Raw genomic sequence first — 18,213 nt, forward strand, 5'->3', positions numbered from 1 at the left:
TGTAAACGTTCTTGGCTTGATTTTTTCGATCGTTCGACCCTGCCAAGAACGTATATCGATTTCATCTAGCTCGCAAAGAAAATAGAGGCGATGGAATTTCGAATGTAACCAAAATTAAAATTAATTATTTATATCACGGATATTTGTTTTTCCAGCATGCACAAAAGCTTCACAACAATAGACACTCGCTCACCAGATTGTCTGTTCTCGTCGCTGCAATTGTAATCGCGCGCCTACTAATTACATTAGAATTATGATAGTTGAACACGCTTCACAGGTAATGGAGAGTGCTCGACTACCGTGAAACGCGAATTCAACGTTGATTAACCGGAAAGCAGCGTTGTTTCAACAACCATATCATAGGGTTGGTAAAGGATGCTGCGGCAATCCTGGCTGTCGCTTCATCAATCGGTGGGATATGTTATTTACCGCATTGATTTAAAACTTCGCCGTATGGTAAATATCGTCGTACCGATATGTCGCAAGAACGTGTCGCAGTAAAATATCCTTTGCCTGTGAAATGAATAAAAAACGGCGAGAAAGCAGCGAGAAAGACACGAGACAAGCTTCGTATCTGTCTTAAAACTGTACCGCGACGGAAAGAAGCGAAACAATTTATAATGGATCGATAGCGATTCGCTTCCTTTCTTGTAGCCACCATCGAAGATTATCTTATCCGTTTGAAGTCCGCGATATCATCAATCTCCTCTGTCGCGCGAGGAAGACGACGGATGCCCTCCCTTCCTCCGCTTTAGCATGGATCTTCTTGGATAGCATTGCTTCTGCGGTGCACTCGGTAAAAATAAAAATAAAGAGAGACCAGATTTCTTCCGTTGCTCCAGTAATTCGTCGTCCTATCGTTCGAACGCGTTCTGCCGTTAGTCGACGAAATAGAAACGTCCGTCAATGTCGAGACGTTTAAATTACATTTGAATTTATCATCCTCGTTCAGAATGCGTGTTGGATGGAAGCGAACCAGCTTCCGACCGCTAAGAGAGAATCGATGATAAACGCCGAGCGTTACGATTCTCTCTTCCGATTCTTTCTTTCGAGGTGGAAAAAGACTGTTTATTCAAACGGAGGTCAAAATAATAACAAGGGTAATCGAATAACTCGGTGATCACGAGCGAAAGGACGTTGAACTTCGGCCCAGAATTTCGAATTGCGCTCACCATTGGTAAACTTCCGAAAGCCTGCCGGTATGGCGCGTTTCAGACGACAGAGTGCATTTGACATAATTCCCGAAGTTTGACGGGCAGCAAGAAGCAAGAGGCGAGAATTTATGCGTCGCTTGCTGAATTTAATCCGGTTTCGGCCGCCTTGATCTACACGGCAACTTATTTCAATAACAATGTACCGTGGTTAAACCAAAATCCGTAATGTATTGTTGCGCGTGACTCCACGTCGCGACGCCGTCAAGATCATCGTAGAATAATCGGGAACGTGATCGTTTCTCGTAAGTCACCAAGAAAAATTTTAAAGAATTTCAAAGTAGGATAATTTGACGAATTGTCAAACGCGCGTATGTTTCGTTTTGAAAATATTAAACGATTTAGCGGCAGCCGGCTAAGCTTCGCGGAACTTGAAACGACGAGAACGTGATTTTGTCGAGAGAATAGGTTGAGCGTAAGAAATTAGTTTAAACGTACCATTGTGCGACGCATTCTGCGTGAATGCACGCTGTTGAATGCTAGACCCAGAAATTCCATTTGCCTCGTGTCGACGATTTCCTTTCACGATATATTTTTTCAGCTATGGCTAGTGAACTCGGGAAAAGACAATATATTCTACTCGTTTGCCAAATGTATAATAGGCATATATCTCGAGGAACTTCTGATTGTTATTGCATTATCTTTTTACGAGTATCGTGTAATTGGGTTTTATTCGTGCAAAATAGATTTTTATGTAAGGCACAATGGCCCGTTGAGATGACGAAACCGATTTCTCCATACACGCCAAGTAGGAGGCGGGCAAGCTATAAAATATAAATCGCGATCGATAATCCGTTAGGTATAAAATCACGGACGAAGTTCTCCCGACGTTCGAACACTGACAATTTTTCATAAGAAAGTTGCAATTTAAACATCCACGTTAATCGACAAGAAAGATACGTCCTCGGAGTACGGAGCAACGATCGAGTAAGATAAAACGCAGAAAAGCTGGTAGACATAGAAAACGTGCTTCTATGCGAGCCGCAAAGCTGGAATTCTCTTTTCTTTCGTACGCCTTTCTTCTTTGGAAAACTCAAGCCAGCCGGGATGCAGGCTCGATTTTTCATCGGATCGAGGTTTGAACGGCAAAGGTCTGCTGACGGATTTTAGAAGCAAACGAGCTGCATAAAAGAGAAGACATTCGCACCTGCCGTTAACCTTAAAAAATCCATTTCATCGTGCTCGTTAGGTCGATCTAGGTCGTTCATTTTCTGCTGGGCACATCTCTAGTTTCCTAATCGTGATAGGCAACGCTTGCCGTTAACTTCCCCACCTTCCGTTACAAGGATTCCGTTTCAACGAAAAATTTTAACGAACGAGTCCGAAGTTCGCGGAGATGGGTTTAATCGAATTCGAAACATCTCTTTGGTTCCTGGAATCCTGTGACATCGAATTGAAATTCCGTTAGGAGAAATAATCTCAAAAAAAAATATCTTATTTATCGCTTGGCTAATAATGTATCACCGGCTTGATTAACGAGAATGGAGGAAACATGAACATTAAAGCGAGAAAACGATAAATATCAGCGTGAAATACGCTCAAGAAACGTAATCGTGATCGAAGAATTATGGGTGTGAACGAATACAACGAAAATCCAGTGGGATTTGTAAACGTACGGTATTAGGAGGAATAGAACACTGAGCAGAACCGAAGTTGAAAAAAATGAAAGTCGAGACCTATTCAGAATTTATACGAAGAACGGAGAAAGGCTTTACGCTGGAAATAGCTCTTGGCTATTTAGCCGACTAAACTCGTATATACCTCAGGCTGATTCCCTCGCCTTTCTCATCGTTCCAGCATCGTCTATGTTTCTCTTTCTTCCGCTCTTCTTTCCGTCTCATTCGTTCTTTCTCACCTGTTCACTTTGCACATTTCGCGATTCGCGACGTTCTACCGTCGCGAGTTGACGTCTCGTTAAGGATCACTCGGCACTTTGCGTTTCTTTCCTCTTCCTTTCTGCCTCGCTAATAAAAAGAAAGGAAAAAGGAAGGGAGCGAAAATGATGAACAAGAGAGGAGAATTCAGGAATTCGCATTGTCTCCTCCGGTGATAAACGATATTTCTTTTGAGGAGGATCTAGATGAAACAAACTTTTTCCTCCGCTTTGTTGTTCTTTCCGTGAAAATTCGCAGAAAGTTGATAAAAAACATCGGGACGTGGGCGATACGTTTTTAATTGGAATCGTCGCATTATTATTTCAGGCGTTACCGAAATATTGGACAGCTTTTGTCCTGCAACTGTGTTCTAGCCTCGAAAATCGCGCCAAGGAAACGAGCCTTCCACCCGACGACAATGGCGTGTCCTTCGATATTTTTACGAGCTTAATTCGAGAAACCTGGAGGTCGCGTAAGAAACGTAGAAACGTAATTTCTTGTCCCCGAGATTTTTATACACCGTTTAACTTTCGCGAGTCAGCGAGCGTAACATATGTCCGCTGTCATGTCACTGTTACTTTAGAATATTCCATGTGAATTATTACGCGAAGCAACGAACCAATTACACATATCGAGCCTCGGATTAATTATTTATCGCATGCTGGACGAAACGTAACGAAAGAATAATTTTACGCGACACTCGATTGGCTTTTATTTTTTCGTGATAGTTGATTCGGTCCAATTGGATCTGTGTTCTACGCTTCTGTCGATTTCATATCGATCGAGGAAGATATTCGAAAAGTGGAGCGAACGATCTTTCGCGCGGTTAAACTCGTAATGTTTTTCCGATATAGGGGAGAAATCCTTCCAATTCTTCTAATTTTCGTCTCATTGTTTACCAAAGATAAAAATTGGTGTTCGTGCTTTGACGAGTGGACGCACGAAAGTGGAGCAATCGCGACGATATTATTATAGATAATCCTGAATCTTGTGTCTTTAATTATTATTCGATCACTCGGTGTTTCGAAAATATGTTCGACCGGACACGATCGCGTTGCAAAACTCGGTAAATTACAAGCAAATTCGTTGCCCGAATTTATCACTATACATTTAAATGTATACGGTAATCAGACGCGCATACACCTGACTGACCTTTGACTTATCGTTAGGTATAAGCAGAATAACCTCGAACACCCACGTAAATACATTAATAATTCACAATTCTATTTGAAGTTTCGGCCAACGAATAACGACCACTTTGATAAAATCGGTCACTCCATGTTTCACGAAAACATATTTAACCGCTCGTGCGTTGAAAACTCGTGGTCAAATTCTCCAATGTAATCTGTACCTATCTATGTTCGTATGCAAGAGTTTCCACATAAAATTTGGCACTGTTACAAATTCTACGCACTGGTGGAAATTGTATAGAATATTTTTGTGGTACAGAAAGATAAAGGAGTAATACCAATGCGACTATTCGTTATCTTAAGTTAATGCAATACAATGTATACTGTATTGTATGGCGACACCGATATCCGGCAATGCAATCTGACTGTACAATCTGGTCATGCAATCTGGCCACGCTGCTTGACCAGTAACTCGACAGTATCAGTCGTAGATATGTCGTTCGTTGAAGATAATCTATGAACGATAACGGCTGAAATCTCACTTCCGTCTTTGAATTAGAAATTGATTTCGATTTTGATTTTAATTTGCGTAACAGTCGATATTGGACAGAAATTTTTTGTTTGTCATCCCGATCTGTAATCTTTTGTCGTGTTTAAGGAGAGATCGACAAGTAAAACATGTTCTAACGCTGTTGGAATAAACGAACGCATATCAAGAATTACTTAACACAAATAACGAGAACGTTGCTTTCTCATTTTTTCTGAATATTTAACCCATATGAAGCTTTGCCCTCAGAGAAGATAATTTTGAACATTCGTCTGTATTCTAGTTGCCAGTCATCAGAAATTTCAAGGGATGCAAGAATAATTAATTTCGGTATCGAGATATTAAAGCTCTCGGTTAGTTGGCAAACTCGGCTTTTTAAATTTAATTAAAAATCCATGATTATTTCTTATTGTTGGTTATTTAATTTTAATTTTGTATTTATATTTCAAGAAGACCATAAAGGTAGAAGAAATCTCCTGTTTCCCCTTTTCTATCGGTCTTTGAATCGTGTAAAGTAAATAGCAAAACTTTTACTGCTTCCCCATTCCTTTGTCGACTATAAGCAAATAATATCACGCGACTGTTACGATGAAACTCGAATCAACGTAACTCAACTTCCTCTCAAAATGAAGAAAATACTTCAACGAACGGAAACTAGATCAAGACAGAAACGAACGAACAGGAGCTATTTTCATAAAAATTTTGCATCGAGGCATTGTCACAATTTTTATGTTCATAGCAAAAAGTAATTTCCAAGTACCATCGATGTATGCAACACAAAAGAATATGAAGGAATATCTGCCGTCAAAATTGAAAACAAGACCTGCGAATATTCTCAGGTTTTCTCGTGTGACACTCAAACCGAACATTTCGTTGAAGTTGGTGACACGCGTACGAGCACACACTTCCTCAAAGTAACGAAAAAAAGTACGGAATGCGTAGGAAATACCTACACCTGGAGCTTCGAATTTCATTGGGACTTTCAACTTTCCATCCCACTAATTGGCTTTCTCAGTGAATACACGTGAAATTCTCCCGTTTCCCGAGCTGCAAGAGCTTTTCTCCTCGCCCACCGTACAGAAGGCACAAAGTTTTCGTTCGCTCTTATTTAGCTCGATCGGCTCTATGGCTTTTTATCCTCCGCTCTATCTGCCCTTTTGCTCTCTGCCCTGTGCATCCTCGCCACCTAAAATACATCATAAACGCGCAACTTTTTACAGATTTCGGAAATCCGCATAATCACGTTACAGCGACTAAATTTCACTTTGTTTCTATTTCCAGTGGATTGCCGAACCTTTTGATTCTAAAAGCGTTACGAAATGACGAATATGTCATTATGGATGAAACGAAGAATACGTCACCGCATTTTTTACGAGCTCGCTATTTGCTATTTAGTAAAAAAATATACACGCGATTTCCATTTTACGGCGTATGCGACAACTCGATTGAGTTATAAATATATAACACTCAGATGAACGAGAGTTTGTTTGAGTTTTAAAAATACGACGGTTTACACGCATTTAATGCAAACAGAAAATAGTTGGTTCGATCAGTTGCGAGATTTTCGATAAAATGGCGAGCTCGGTGAATAACGCAGCTGCGTTCATTTCCAGGGCAGCAAACTTATAATGAAATTTTGGCTTTGATAGCTTGCACAATAGATTGGCCTGCTTCGTAAACTAGTCGGTGTATTTCCATGCGATTCGAATCAATATGATATCAAAGATGTCTCTCTCCTTCCGTGGTATACCGTTCTAGATGAAGAAATCGTTTATTCTAAAAACCGAGAGGCTCTCAATTACGCTTGAAGGGAAAGCTTCGTTTTGCCTATTCATTCGATAAATCACACTTCAGATTTCAACGATGTTAATAACCAGTCTATCGGCTACGTCAAAAGGAACCCAAAACTATCCTAATATTTATGAATAGAAGAACATTAGTGTATCGTATTCTAGCAAATATGAGATTCGAGATAATAGAATCGATCGATTTTCTCTCCTTTTGAGCAAATTGGAATTTTTCTGCTACGAAAAGTAACAATGCTGTTAAAATAATTCGTTTCTACCTGCACGAGACGCACATCTCTTCGTTCAATAGGAAAGAATAGAAGGAAGATGAAAATGTTTTACAATCTCTATCCTATCGACTGAAGCTGAAGATAACAATTTTGCAGGTTCGTAAGAGTTTACGGATCGATAAAGCTGGCGTACTTTTCCACGTGCGTCGAGAACGCAAAGATCGCTATGCGCTTTTGTTTCTTTTTTTTCTCTCGACCACGAGAAAGCAGGCTTCCATTGTTCGTTGTCGTTCCCCGGTGATCCCGTTTTTCGGTAATGCTGAGCTCGCGACTCGCGACGCAGCCTCGGCATGGCCTACAGCCAACGCATGAACAGCCAAGGCGTTGTGTTTCACACAGTAAAGATCGATCACTATTTGGATCCCTTTGTTCAACGACAATGTACATAATGAATTCTGCTCGTTAATCTTTATTATCAATAATAATAAATTTGGCGAATTTGACGAATCTTCGACTTATGTTGTCATCGTGAATCGTTGATTCCGCTCTCGAAGCACACACGAGATTAGGATTTCATTTTCGAATGAAACATGTCACGTTTTCCTTCGTGGATACGTGTACCTGCTTCATCTGCAACGAATAAAGGATCGATTAGCGCGACGCTATCAATTAAATACACGTCCTTGCATAGAAACGAAGTTTAAGTTTCGTAGGTTTAATTAATTCGAGCAGCTCGAACGCCTTGAAACGAGTTCACTGGGCCACCAGTTAATGTATGCCGATCCACAAGGAATCGGTAATTCCCTACGTAGACCGACGCGACGGCTCCGGTATGCTGTTTGCGGTACCCAAATGCAATATACCAGAGCGTATCTGTCGCATACACGTGCTGTATCTCTCGCTTCCGTGTACCCATCAGCCGGCTACCTTGGTAAATGCGGTTAGGAAGAGATCGAAACTGTTGTCGTTCGAAACGTAATTGCCAGCAACCTGGCGTTCACGCGTCAATTATTACCCGATGCGTTCAATTTCGCCGTATGCATACGTGTATCCATATTCTTTTGTCGCTAGACTATGCTTCTCTGTTCTCCTTTCTAATATCTGCCAGCTACATACCATGTTTGTTCTTGTTCGCGTTCGTCCTCGTCCTCGCTCTCAACCTCCCGCGAGTAGCTTGTCTTCGAGTATCCTCGACGGAGAAACGGGAAGCTTCACTTTGACATACGGGATTTGTTACACCGAGCTGTTCCTGACGTTACTCGGGCATCGTCGTAAAATATACGCGAGCACGTTCATACTATGCAAATGAGATTGCTATATGCTATCCCGAAAATAAAAATAGAGGGCAGTGAGAGACACGAGCCGAATAGGTGTATAGACCAAGGTAAAAGAACACCGGAGTGGTAGTAATTCAAACCTATCTGTGTATCATATACATACGAGTTATGTATATTCCTCTCTCTGTTCGTAAAGGCTAGTCGAATTGCGATCAAAAGCCGTTTAACCAACAAAAAACAAAACGCTTGATGTTTGGTCGAATTTTATTCAATTTTATTCCAGTGCAACGCCGCCGTTGGCGTGAAGGCGTTCTTCGATATGATGCACAGCGGACCGCACAAGGTGATGCTATTCGGAGCAGCTTGCACGCACGTCACAGATCCCATCGCCAAAGCATCGAAGCATTGGCGTCTCACGCAGGTAAGTTAGAAACTTTGATGATATCTAATTTTCTAGCATTGCGACACGAATGTGATAACGAATTAAATCCCTTAGAATTGCGTCGCGTCGCGCTTACAGGATAATTGACTAACAATGGTAGATCTGTTAATGAACTTTTGATAAATTTGGCTGATATTTGCTGAATCTTATAGCGAATTTTTGGCAAATCTGTTAGTAAATCTGTTGGTCTTTCGATGAATCTTCTGATGAATGGTCAACTTGTTGATCAATTTAGTTTTTGAATGTTTGTTCGGTATTAAACAAGTTTAACTATAGTTTCGTTAGTTGCTGAAGCGAATAATGTATTTCCTATTGAATATCTTTGAATATTGAATACCTTTTGCAAACAGCCATGTTGATATCTTTGCAAAGGTGTATTTGTGATAGTGAGGGTGAACGTGCGAGAATAGAAAGTTTAGATTACTAAGGAGTTCCCACTACCAAGGTCTGGGATGTCCAGTGTGCAATTCAAGTTACCAGACTTCACAAGGGTGTAACTTATAACACTCAACCTCGAGAATTCTGATCTTTGTTCGAAAGAAGAGTGTCTGCATCGCATCGATCGTTGTCTCTGACACCCTTTGTCAGAACTTTAACGAACCGAATTCCTGACGAGTTATTGCGAATTCCTACGCTCCTTTCTCACCTTAATCATCCTTGTCGAATCTTCTTTGTTGCAGCTTAGCTACGCAGACACGCACCCGATGTTTACGAGCAATAGCTTTCCAAATTTCTTTAGGGTGGTGCCTTCCGAGAACGCGTTCAACGCTCCCCGCGTGGCGCTTTTAATGCATTTCAATTGGACCCGGGTCGGTACCATTTATCAAAACGAACCGAGATACGCTCTGGTGAGTATTTAAAATTTTACGAAAATATAATGGAACGTGATACAGTCGCTACCGGACACGGTCAACATTTCGTCAAACCCGCGCCACCGCGAAACCTCACCAACGAATCGTTCAAACTTGCGCGCTTCTTTCGCATCTCTCGTACCTTCGTATCTTCCCGGTTCTTGCATCCACTGTGTACAATTACAATTTACCTATGCTTACGATTTCACCTGAATCGTTAACAATCATAACAATTGATATTCGTAACCAAAAAAAAGATTGAACTATCATTTTATTTGCTGAAAACGCAACAAGCGTCGCTCATTTCTTCCAACTTGAGCATCTCGATATTACGACGATATAAAATATAAAATCATAGTGTGATATTCGATATACGGTATCGTATACTAACGAGAAACTTTTTATTTGTATTTACAGGCACACAATCGGCTGCTCACAGATCTAGATGGCTACAGCATGGAAGTGGTGGAGTCGCAAAGCTTCGCCACCGAGGTAACCACGGCGCTCGAGAAGCTGAAAGAGAAAGATGTTAGAATAATTTTGGGGAATTTTAACGAAGCGTGGGCCAGACGAATATTTTGCGAAGCGTATAGGTACGCGAACCTATATAATTACAAAATTATTTATTGAATATCACGAGTAGACTATGGATAGTTATGCAAATTAATATCTTTGTGAATACAATTCAAGAAATGGAACTTTCTTGGCAACAAAGCGTATTCGCACATCACTATATTAAATTTCGTGTCTACAAAAATTTGATGCTATGAAAATGAAATGCAGAACCTTATAAAAAAATTTCATTGTGTACCAATACTTTTTGTAGTCACTAAAAACGAAGATTTTTTAGATATTTTATTCAATGTTGCGTGTAACGTAAATATGCATTTTTGTACTTTAAAGTTTCATAAACAGTTCCAGATTGATCCCTGAATTCACTGAAGCATATTGCGTTTGCAGATTTGGCATGTTTGGGAGAAAATATCAATGGGTGATCATGGGAACGTATGCTAATGACTGGTGGATGCATTCTGGGGGCGGATGCAATTATACTAATCTTGTGGAAGCTCTGCAGGGTGCTATATTAACTGACCTGCTGCCGATCAAGACGGAGGAGCAGGAGACCGTAGCTGGAATCGTAAGTACCAGTAATACCAGTAGAAATTCAATCGCGTGCTGTCAACGTTCTTCTTGATTTTCTTTAGACAACCGAGCAGTATCAGTTCGAGTATGACTCGAGACGAGGCGGGGAGTATTCCAGATTCCACGGATATACGTACGATGGTATATGGGCGGTTGCTCTAGCTATAGAACACGTGGCAGGCAAGATAACACATCACCGTCGCAATCAGACCATGTCGGATTTCAGATACAGGGACGAATTTTGGGAAGAACTCTTTCTCGAAGCTCTGAAAAACACCAGCTTCGAAGGTGTCACGGTCAGTACGAAGCCATGATGATTCAAGTTAGGTCCTCTGTAAGTCTATCTAGTCTCTATTTAAAGGATCGTGTGTGCATAATTTTCCAGGGACTCGTACGTTTCTATGATAACGAAAGGAGAGCGTATATTCTGTTGAAACAATTTCAAAGTGAGTATAAGACGCGACGATGTCGCTAACTTGCGAGATTCGTGTGCGTTTTCTTCTATCACAGGAGACAGAGAGGTAAAGGTCGGCGAATTCAATGGCATGACAGGGGTTCTGAATCTGTCCAAGGGCGAACCCTTGGTCTGGGGAGGAAAATCACCACCAAAAGATCGAACGCTTCACATCATCGAGCAATCGACCGTAAATATTACGATCTACGCCCTGCTCGCTTCCGCGGCTAGCGTGGGTATCACCATGGCGGCCATTTTTCTCGCCATCAATATCAAATATAGAAATCAAAGGTGATTATGCGATAAAGGGATAGTTCCTTCGTTTTTCTTTTTTCTCGCGAACTTCATCGTGGGCTCGTTCTGCTCGTCTTTTTGACATGAATCGAATCGAAGAGCGCGGAATTAAGATGCACGGGTAAAAGGACGATCGTGTTCTTTTAAACGAGAAAAATCGTAGCGTTGGTTGTTTTTTTTTTTAACTCTTCTTTTTACCCGTACAGTCGCGATATTCTCTTTCCCTTCTCATGTCCGACGTTCGATCATCTTCGACGTTTCAGATACATAAAAATGTCATCGCCGCATTTAAACAACCTCATTATCGTCGGATGCATGCTGACCTACAGCAGTGTAATTTTCCTTGGGTTAGATTCGCAGCTGTCCAGCGTAACGGCATTTCCCTACATTTGCACCGCCAGAGCATGGCTATTGATGGCTGGCTTTTCCTTGGCCTTTGGTTCCATGTTCTCAAAAACATGGCGAGTGCACTCGATATTCACCGACGTTAAATTGAATAAGAAGGTGAGTCGATCGGTTCGTGGTCTGCGTTTTTCATCTTCACGCTACGCGTGTGATCGCAATGTCCCTTACGCTTTTCCTTCAGGTGATAAAGGATTACCAGCTGTTCATGGTAGTCGGTGTATTATTGGTTATCGATTTGGGGATTATGACGACCTGGCAGGTTGCAGATCCATTTTACCGAGAAACGAAACAAATGGAGCCTTATGTAAGCGCAACAATATCTATCCAATATACCGAGGTGAAAATATGGCGCATAAAAAAGTACGAATAGCGTGAGTTACTTCTTCCGTTTCAGCCTCATCCTTCCAGCGAAGACATCATCATAATACCAGAAAATGAATACTGTCAAAGTAATCGAATGACCATTTACTTAGGATGTATATATGCATACAAAGGTGTCTTGATGGTAGGTAAATGCTTACCGAACGATCCATTCGAGAGACAGCGCCGGCATGATACAATTTTTTCTCAAGTAATAGAAAGAAAAATTAATAGCGAAACGAAGGATGTTACATAACACAATTTTTTATCTTGCAGATATTTGGCGCTTTTTTAGCATGGGAAACCAGACATGTTAGTATTCCAGCGTTAAACGACAGCAAATACGTCGGAATGAGTGTATACAATGTTGTGATCATGTGTGTCACCGGAGCAGCTATAAGCTTCGTGTTGGCTGACAAACAAGACGCCATGTTCATTATGTTGGCGATATTCATAATATTCTGCAGCACCGCTACTCTATGCTTGGTTTTCGTACCAAAGGTACGCAAGCTTTAAAACGCGAATTCTTATGTATCTATATCTTTTACTTCATACTATTATATTAGTATTATTTTGTTGTTTTGTTGGTAAAAACAAAGCTAACGATTCGTTTTCCACGTTAGCTGATAGAATTGCGAAGGAATCCTCAAGGTGCGATAGATAAACGAATCAGAGCCACACTCAGGCCAATGTCGAAGACAAGAAGGGATTCGAGCATCAGCGAATTGGAAGAACGTCTAAAAGAAGCCACGCTGGCGAATCAAAAGTTTCGTAAGCAACTGCTGGAAAAGGATTCAGAGCTTCAGGTAAACGAGTGAGACAATTCAAGCAAAATAGCCATTGAATGAACAATTGTATTGATTGCAGATGTTTCTAAGGAGGATCGATGATCAAACTGCATCGAATACGCAAGAAGCGATGGACAGACTGACGGTTCCGAGACAAGAAGGTACAACGGTGAAAAAAGAGGGTAAGCAGGGCACGATTGTTTTGATTCTAGCACGCTATACCCTATCCTATTGATGCCCTTTTATTTTATCCTAGGTCTATCTGTTACGACAGAGACAACGGACATTTCGATGTCGATGTGCAGCCTAAACTCGACTACCACATCTCAACCGGAAGGCGGCGACTACACGAATTCAACCGCGACCGAGCATCAAATTGGCAAGTGCGTATACGATCTACGCGTCTAATATCGCTATATTATTATATTGCGATTAAAACAATGCTACCGATAAATTTATATTTACGTTTTTTCTCTCCCAGGAAAAAGACATCTTTCTCAAAGGTACCGGCAATCGCGATCGATAGCGAACGAGTTCCTTTGGTTCCCGAAATGCAAGAGATCAAGAAGGGGGCTGTAGATAACTCGACCTCGGCTCCACCCTCGGCATTGAAACACGCGGACGACTTCGGCCGTAGAAGAAGTCGTTCGTCCGGACCTGGGAAAGAGAGCGAGCCTCTTCTTACCGAAAGGAGTCCGGACTCACGACCGGATGCAGGTAAAACGAATGTCGAATTCGTCCCGGAAATTGTCGAAGAAGGAGACGCTATTATCCTCGAAGAGACTGAGATACCCAGACATGGAAAGTCAATCAGATGTAAAGACGATCGTAGGTCCAGACTCCCTACACCTCCGCCGACGAAAAATGTCTCGTTTGGTGAACTGCACGAGCAGAACTACCTCGAGCAAGCGATTCTGCCTCCTCCATTGCAATTCGTGCCCAAACATCGACATTCTGGTGAGAGGTCGACTTCTATATATTGCGCAAAACTGGAAAGAAGTCCCTTGAGTCTTCTCGACCAATCTTCTGATTACTCCCTTCCCTCGTTCCGTGTGATACAATGTTACATGATCTTATTTGTAAATGTGAAACTTTCGACCAATATGTGCGTCTGATTTTATAATCGTATTGGATTTATTGGAGATAACCAATCAGCACTTCCTTCCAGCTCTGCTCAGTACTTATTGATCCTACGATTCTCGCGATGAGTTCGTGCAAATTCTCACTTCCAATCACTTTCGTTTCATTCTAGTTGCGGCGACAAACGCATCCGCTCATCATTCTCTGAAAAGGAGATCGTCTGTAAAAAGTAACGGAATGGCTCATTCCCATCACGAGTTGTTCCAAACCCGGAGAACTAGCGTACCGGCCAACTGCATCAGCTATATTTCGACTGAAAACGTATCCAAATCCGAAGCAACGGAAATCTCGCTGAATTCTGGCCTCGATAAATCTTACGTTATCGGCGAGTGCGGTCATCGTCGGGCGTTACTTTCTGGTACTGGGTACCGCTGCGAGAAACACGGTGGTCGAAGACACTCCCGGGCGATGTTGAACGGCTCGGCAGAAACTCCGCCTCCACCACGAAGGCAGAGAAAGCATTACGATTCTCAAAACGCAAGTTCTCCGAGTGTACCCGCTGTGGTCAACGCGAGTTACTCCGATACAGGTGAGTGACATCACTCTTTCTGCTACTCTGTCATATTGTCATATTTTGATTTCGATAAAATTCTATACTACTTTTTAATAATTGCAAATTGTAATAATTGTAAAAATATTTCATAATGATTAAAAATAGAAGAAAACCACAACCTAGCATTTTAATGGATTTGGAATAAACATTTCCGTGCTCCATGTATTTGCAGAGAAATATGAAGGATCCATGTCGACGATCATTCAGCGGTCAGTGTCCGAGAGATCGCGAGAAAAGTGCCCTAGGCTGCGAGGTGAGGGTCACGCGATGATCGAGTGTCCGCATCGCGCCACCCGCCGAATACGAGAGTGCAGACACACCGAGTCGAAGCTACGGCAGCAGGCTCGCCTGGAATACGTGCAAAGTACGCCAAACGTCGCTACCATTCACAATAACAAATTCGCAAGCGCGAATCCGCGTGGGGGTGGCAGTGGCGGTGGCGGTGGCAGTGGTGTGGCTGGAAGTGCGAACGGACCGGGAACGGCCAGCTCCGTGACCGGTAGCAGTTCAGACGTTGTTGGTGGTTCCGCTGCGAACGTTTCGAAAATGTATAGTGCCGTGTCGGACGGCGAATTGCTCGATCTAGCGATCTTACCGATTTTTCAAAAGCTGCTCACCGAGAGGCACAAAAGTTCCTCGAGGGCCGGCTACGGTGCTAGTGTAGCCAGCTGTCCGAATATATCTATCAAATGTGACATCGTTGAATACCTTTAACGATCTTCCAACGATTAGTTTCGAATTTCACCTGGTGATCTCGTTCTCTATCTCTTTCCCTTTCTTCGAATCCTCTTTCTCTCTTCACGGCCTTAAGACGCGTTATCAACTCGCGAAACGCGTTCCCTGACGGCCGAGACTACGACATCTTTTTTCGCGAGCAATCATCGTTCCTTTCTCGAGCCTGCCTACCTTTGCGATACTCTCGCGGACGTTTGAGCGAGCAGCAGCGCTGCTATTTCGAATATATGTAAATGTATGCAAATAAGATGCTATGTTGTTCATAAGTCATCAGACGCTTCGTATATTTCTTACATAGATATATATATATATATCTATATGAACGTTGTAATTACAAAAAAAAGTTGACATTTATTAATCGTTTTTATGATAAGAAAATTATACTATGTTTTAAAGATCTTATTATAAAATATTTTAATAAACGTTATATTTCAAATTGACGAGGGACTGATGACTTATAGATAGGGGTCCTATCATAGGACTAAGTAGGTATAAGCGAACGTTACATTCTTATGCGGACGGAAAGGAAACGATATCGAAGGAATAACGAGAGGATGCCGGCCTCTGTTCGACGCTCGAGAATCTTTTAGCCTTTCGGTTAACGAAACGAATCGAACGAATCGCTCGCGATATTCTACGAACAAGTTTTACGGAAATCTACAGCGTCTGTACTGTAACGGTTACTCTTCTGAACTTTTGCCATTTTCGTTTCCTCATCTCGATTCTCGTTCCGACGACGAAATGTCGTACAAAACGATACAGGCACATGACGCCTTTGCGTCCACGAGAAAACGGATGTCACAGCGACCTATCGTTCCAAAATGCGGAGCCCCGTTTTTTATAACAAATTACATGAAAGCAGTTTGTCATACGAAAATAAAAAAATAACGTTGCATCGATTCGGTCGATAAGAAAGAATAGCCAGTATTGAAATGAACGTAGAAAAAAAGGGTGTTAGCGTATGCGTCTAATCTAACTCTATCATTGTAAGCGTGCGTAATCGTTTTAAATAATTTTATAGCGTACGAAATTCGTACAATCGCTGTTTAGCAAATTCGAAGAATAGACGTACGAGTCGAAAAATTTCGAACCGTTTTATAGGATTTTTCCCTTGCGTTTCGAGGGAGATAACTTTTTTTTACGTTATACCAAGAGTCTCTTCTTAAAAAAGAAACAGAAAAAATGAAAAAGTACAAAAAAAACGAACAAAAAGGATTAAAGGGAAAATAAAACGAAAAAAATATGTCACGTATGTTGATTTTTGTCGCAAATACGCGTTCGCGTCATATTAAATCATATTTAACGAACTTCTTACTATTGTACTGACGCAAATTAATTCTAAACTGATTGTTATCAACTCCTGAGACAGCTCAAAACACACTAACACATTGTCATGAAAAATAAATAAACAAGTGAAACATACAATAAGCGTTCACAATAAGAGGCTTTCAAAAATATTGCCCTTATCATTACCTAAAATTGTATTCGCTTTTTCACGATAAACGGCCGGCGTCTTTTTGTTGACGAAATATATCACAATGTGAACAATTTACGGGCAAGTTCTAAATGTGATCTAGATGCCTAGTAAAAGGAATCGATGAAATACTGTATTATCTTTTCGTTCCGCGTATTTTATCCTAACCCATTTTCCTCTTCTTCTCTACCCCGCGCTTTCTCTGTTTCTCTTTCACCTTCCTTTCTCGTTCCATATAGTTTCATTCGTATCTTTTCTCTTTCTGTTCGTCTACACGTATTTTTTTTTTTTTTTTTTTTGTTTTTTACTAAAATCTGAAACAGCCTACGATAAACGAAAAGTCGAAAAAGCGTCCGGATATTTGGAAAAGCGTATTCTCTGAGAGCCTAATGCTCGTCACAGAACTTTCATTGTGTGGTTACGCGAGTCTTGTATATAACTATCGAAATAAATGTCATGTTTACAGGTAAAAATAGGCATTTGTTATGAAACACGAATTACACCCGCTTCATACTTTTTAAGACAGTTTACAAGCAGGCGTAACTCCTCTTTTTAACTATAAACACACTTGTTATCTTTGTATGTTGTGTCACAGTAATTTCCAGTCGTTTGCGAAACTCTCGATGCACGAAACATCGAAATTTGAAAACTTTGGAAAAATTTCGATAATTTAAAGTAATTAAGTACGAGTCGATACTAACAGGTCAATTATATTAAATTTTATCAATAAAGTTGATTCATTCGTTTTCCACTATCTTACGTTCCTTAAATGTAAATCTGCTCATTACGATCGATATCTATAATTCTATGCTAAACAAGAAACAGTCAATGAAGTTGTACACGCATTATAAATACAACGCACTCGTTGTTTTCTGTCGTACCTCTTTCCATTTACGAAATTTTCTTAGAAATATGAAATGGGCTGCTTTCCTTTGATATTATAAGGAAACGTGGATTCTACAAATAATCCCAAAGCTAGTTGGCATTGTCTAAGATAGATTTGACGTATTTTATAATAGAGCAATCTGCTAATATAAAGTAAATACAATTTAATAAAACGATAATTTGATACTAAATTGATCGGTCAACGAGACCCAATTACATACATTCACTTTATTTCTCGATATCGCGATGTACATATACAGATAGTATCACATAAAAGAATCGTTATTCGAAAGCTAAATAGCTACACAAGATAAATTAGATTAAACATAATTGATAAAGTGTTTAATTCTAATAGAATGATAAGATTATGTCGAATGGAATCGAATCAAATAGTAAATAACAATAATTGGAAGGAATCTAAACAACAATTGGCTTAGCACATAGTAGGTATGATTGAATTAATAACATACACATGCATATATGCGTGCATGTGTGCTTTATCACATGTTTAACCTCTTATATACCAGATCATTGCGTACACGTTTTGTGAAAAATATTTATTTATAAACCCAATGAAACGATAACGACACATATAATGTGTAACGTTAATTTGCTTTGAATAACATACGAATA

At 40.7% G+C, this 18,213-nt stretch overlaps 1 protein-coding gene across 4 annotated transcripts in view; it reads left to right on the plus strand.

Annotated features, from left to right (window-relative positions):
• The window catches only part of Gaba-b-r2 (gamma-aminobutyric acid type B receptor subunit 2), an 84,769-nt gene extending 67,320 nt beyond the window's left edge, over positions 1-17,449 (plus strand). For all 4 annotated transcript variants that reach the window (XM_072015241.1, XM_072015244.1, XM_072015243.1 and 1 more), the window contains 17 exons: positions 8,340-8,477; positions 9,179-9,346; positions 9,767-9,942; positions 10,310-10,487; positions 10,555-10,788; positions 10,878-10,938; positions 11,003-11,237; positions 11,504-11,744; positions 11,827-11,949; positions 12,040-12,150; positions 12,282-12,506; positions 12,629-12,811; positions 12,873-12,975; positions 13,050-13,176; positions 13,275-13,750; positions 14,046-14,462; positions 14,659-17,449. In XM_072015241.1, the coding sequence (XP_071871342.1) occupies positions 8,340-8,477; positions 9,179-9,346; positions 9,767-9,942; positions 10,310-10,487; positions 10,555-10,788; positions 10,878-10,938; positions 11,003-11,237; positions 11,504-11,744; positions 11,827-11,949; positions 12,040-12,150; positions 12,282-12,506; positions 12,629-12,811; positions 12,873-12,975; positions 13,050-13,176; positions 13,275-13,750; positions 14,046-14,462; positions 14,659-15,200 (3,738 nt within the window). In that variant the 3' untranslated portion in view covers positions 15,201-17,449. The remainder of the gene's footprint in view (positions 1-8,339; positions 8,478-9,178; positions 9,347-9,766; positions 9,943-10,309; positions 10,488-10,554; positions 10,789-10,877; positions 10,939-11,002; positions 11,238-11,503; positions 11,745-11,826; positions 11,950-12,039; positions 12,151-12,281; positions 12,507-12,628; positions 12,812-12,872; positions 12,976-13,049; positions 13,177-13,274; positions 13,751-14,045; positions 14,463-14,658) is intronic.
• Positions 17,450-18,213: the final 764 nt, after the last annotated feature.

Source organism: Bombus fervidus, chromosome 13, assembly GCF_041682495.2.
Source record: "Bombus fervidus isolate BK054 chromosome 13, iyBomFerv1, whole genome shotgun sequence".
Lineage (NCBI taxonomy): Eukaryota > Metazoa > Arthropoda > Insecta > Hymenoptera > Apidae > Bombus > Bombus fervidus.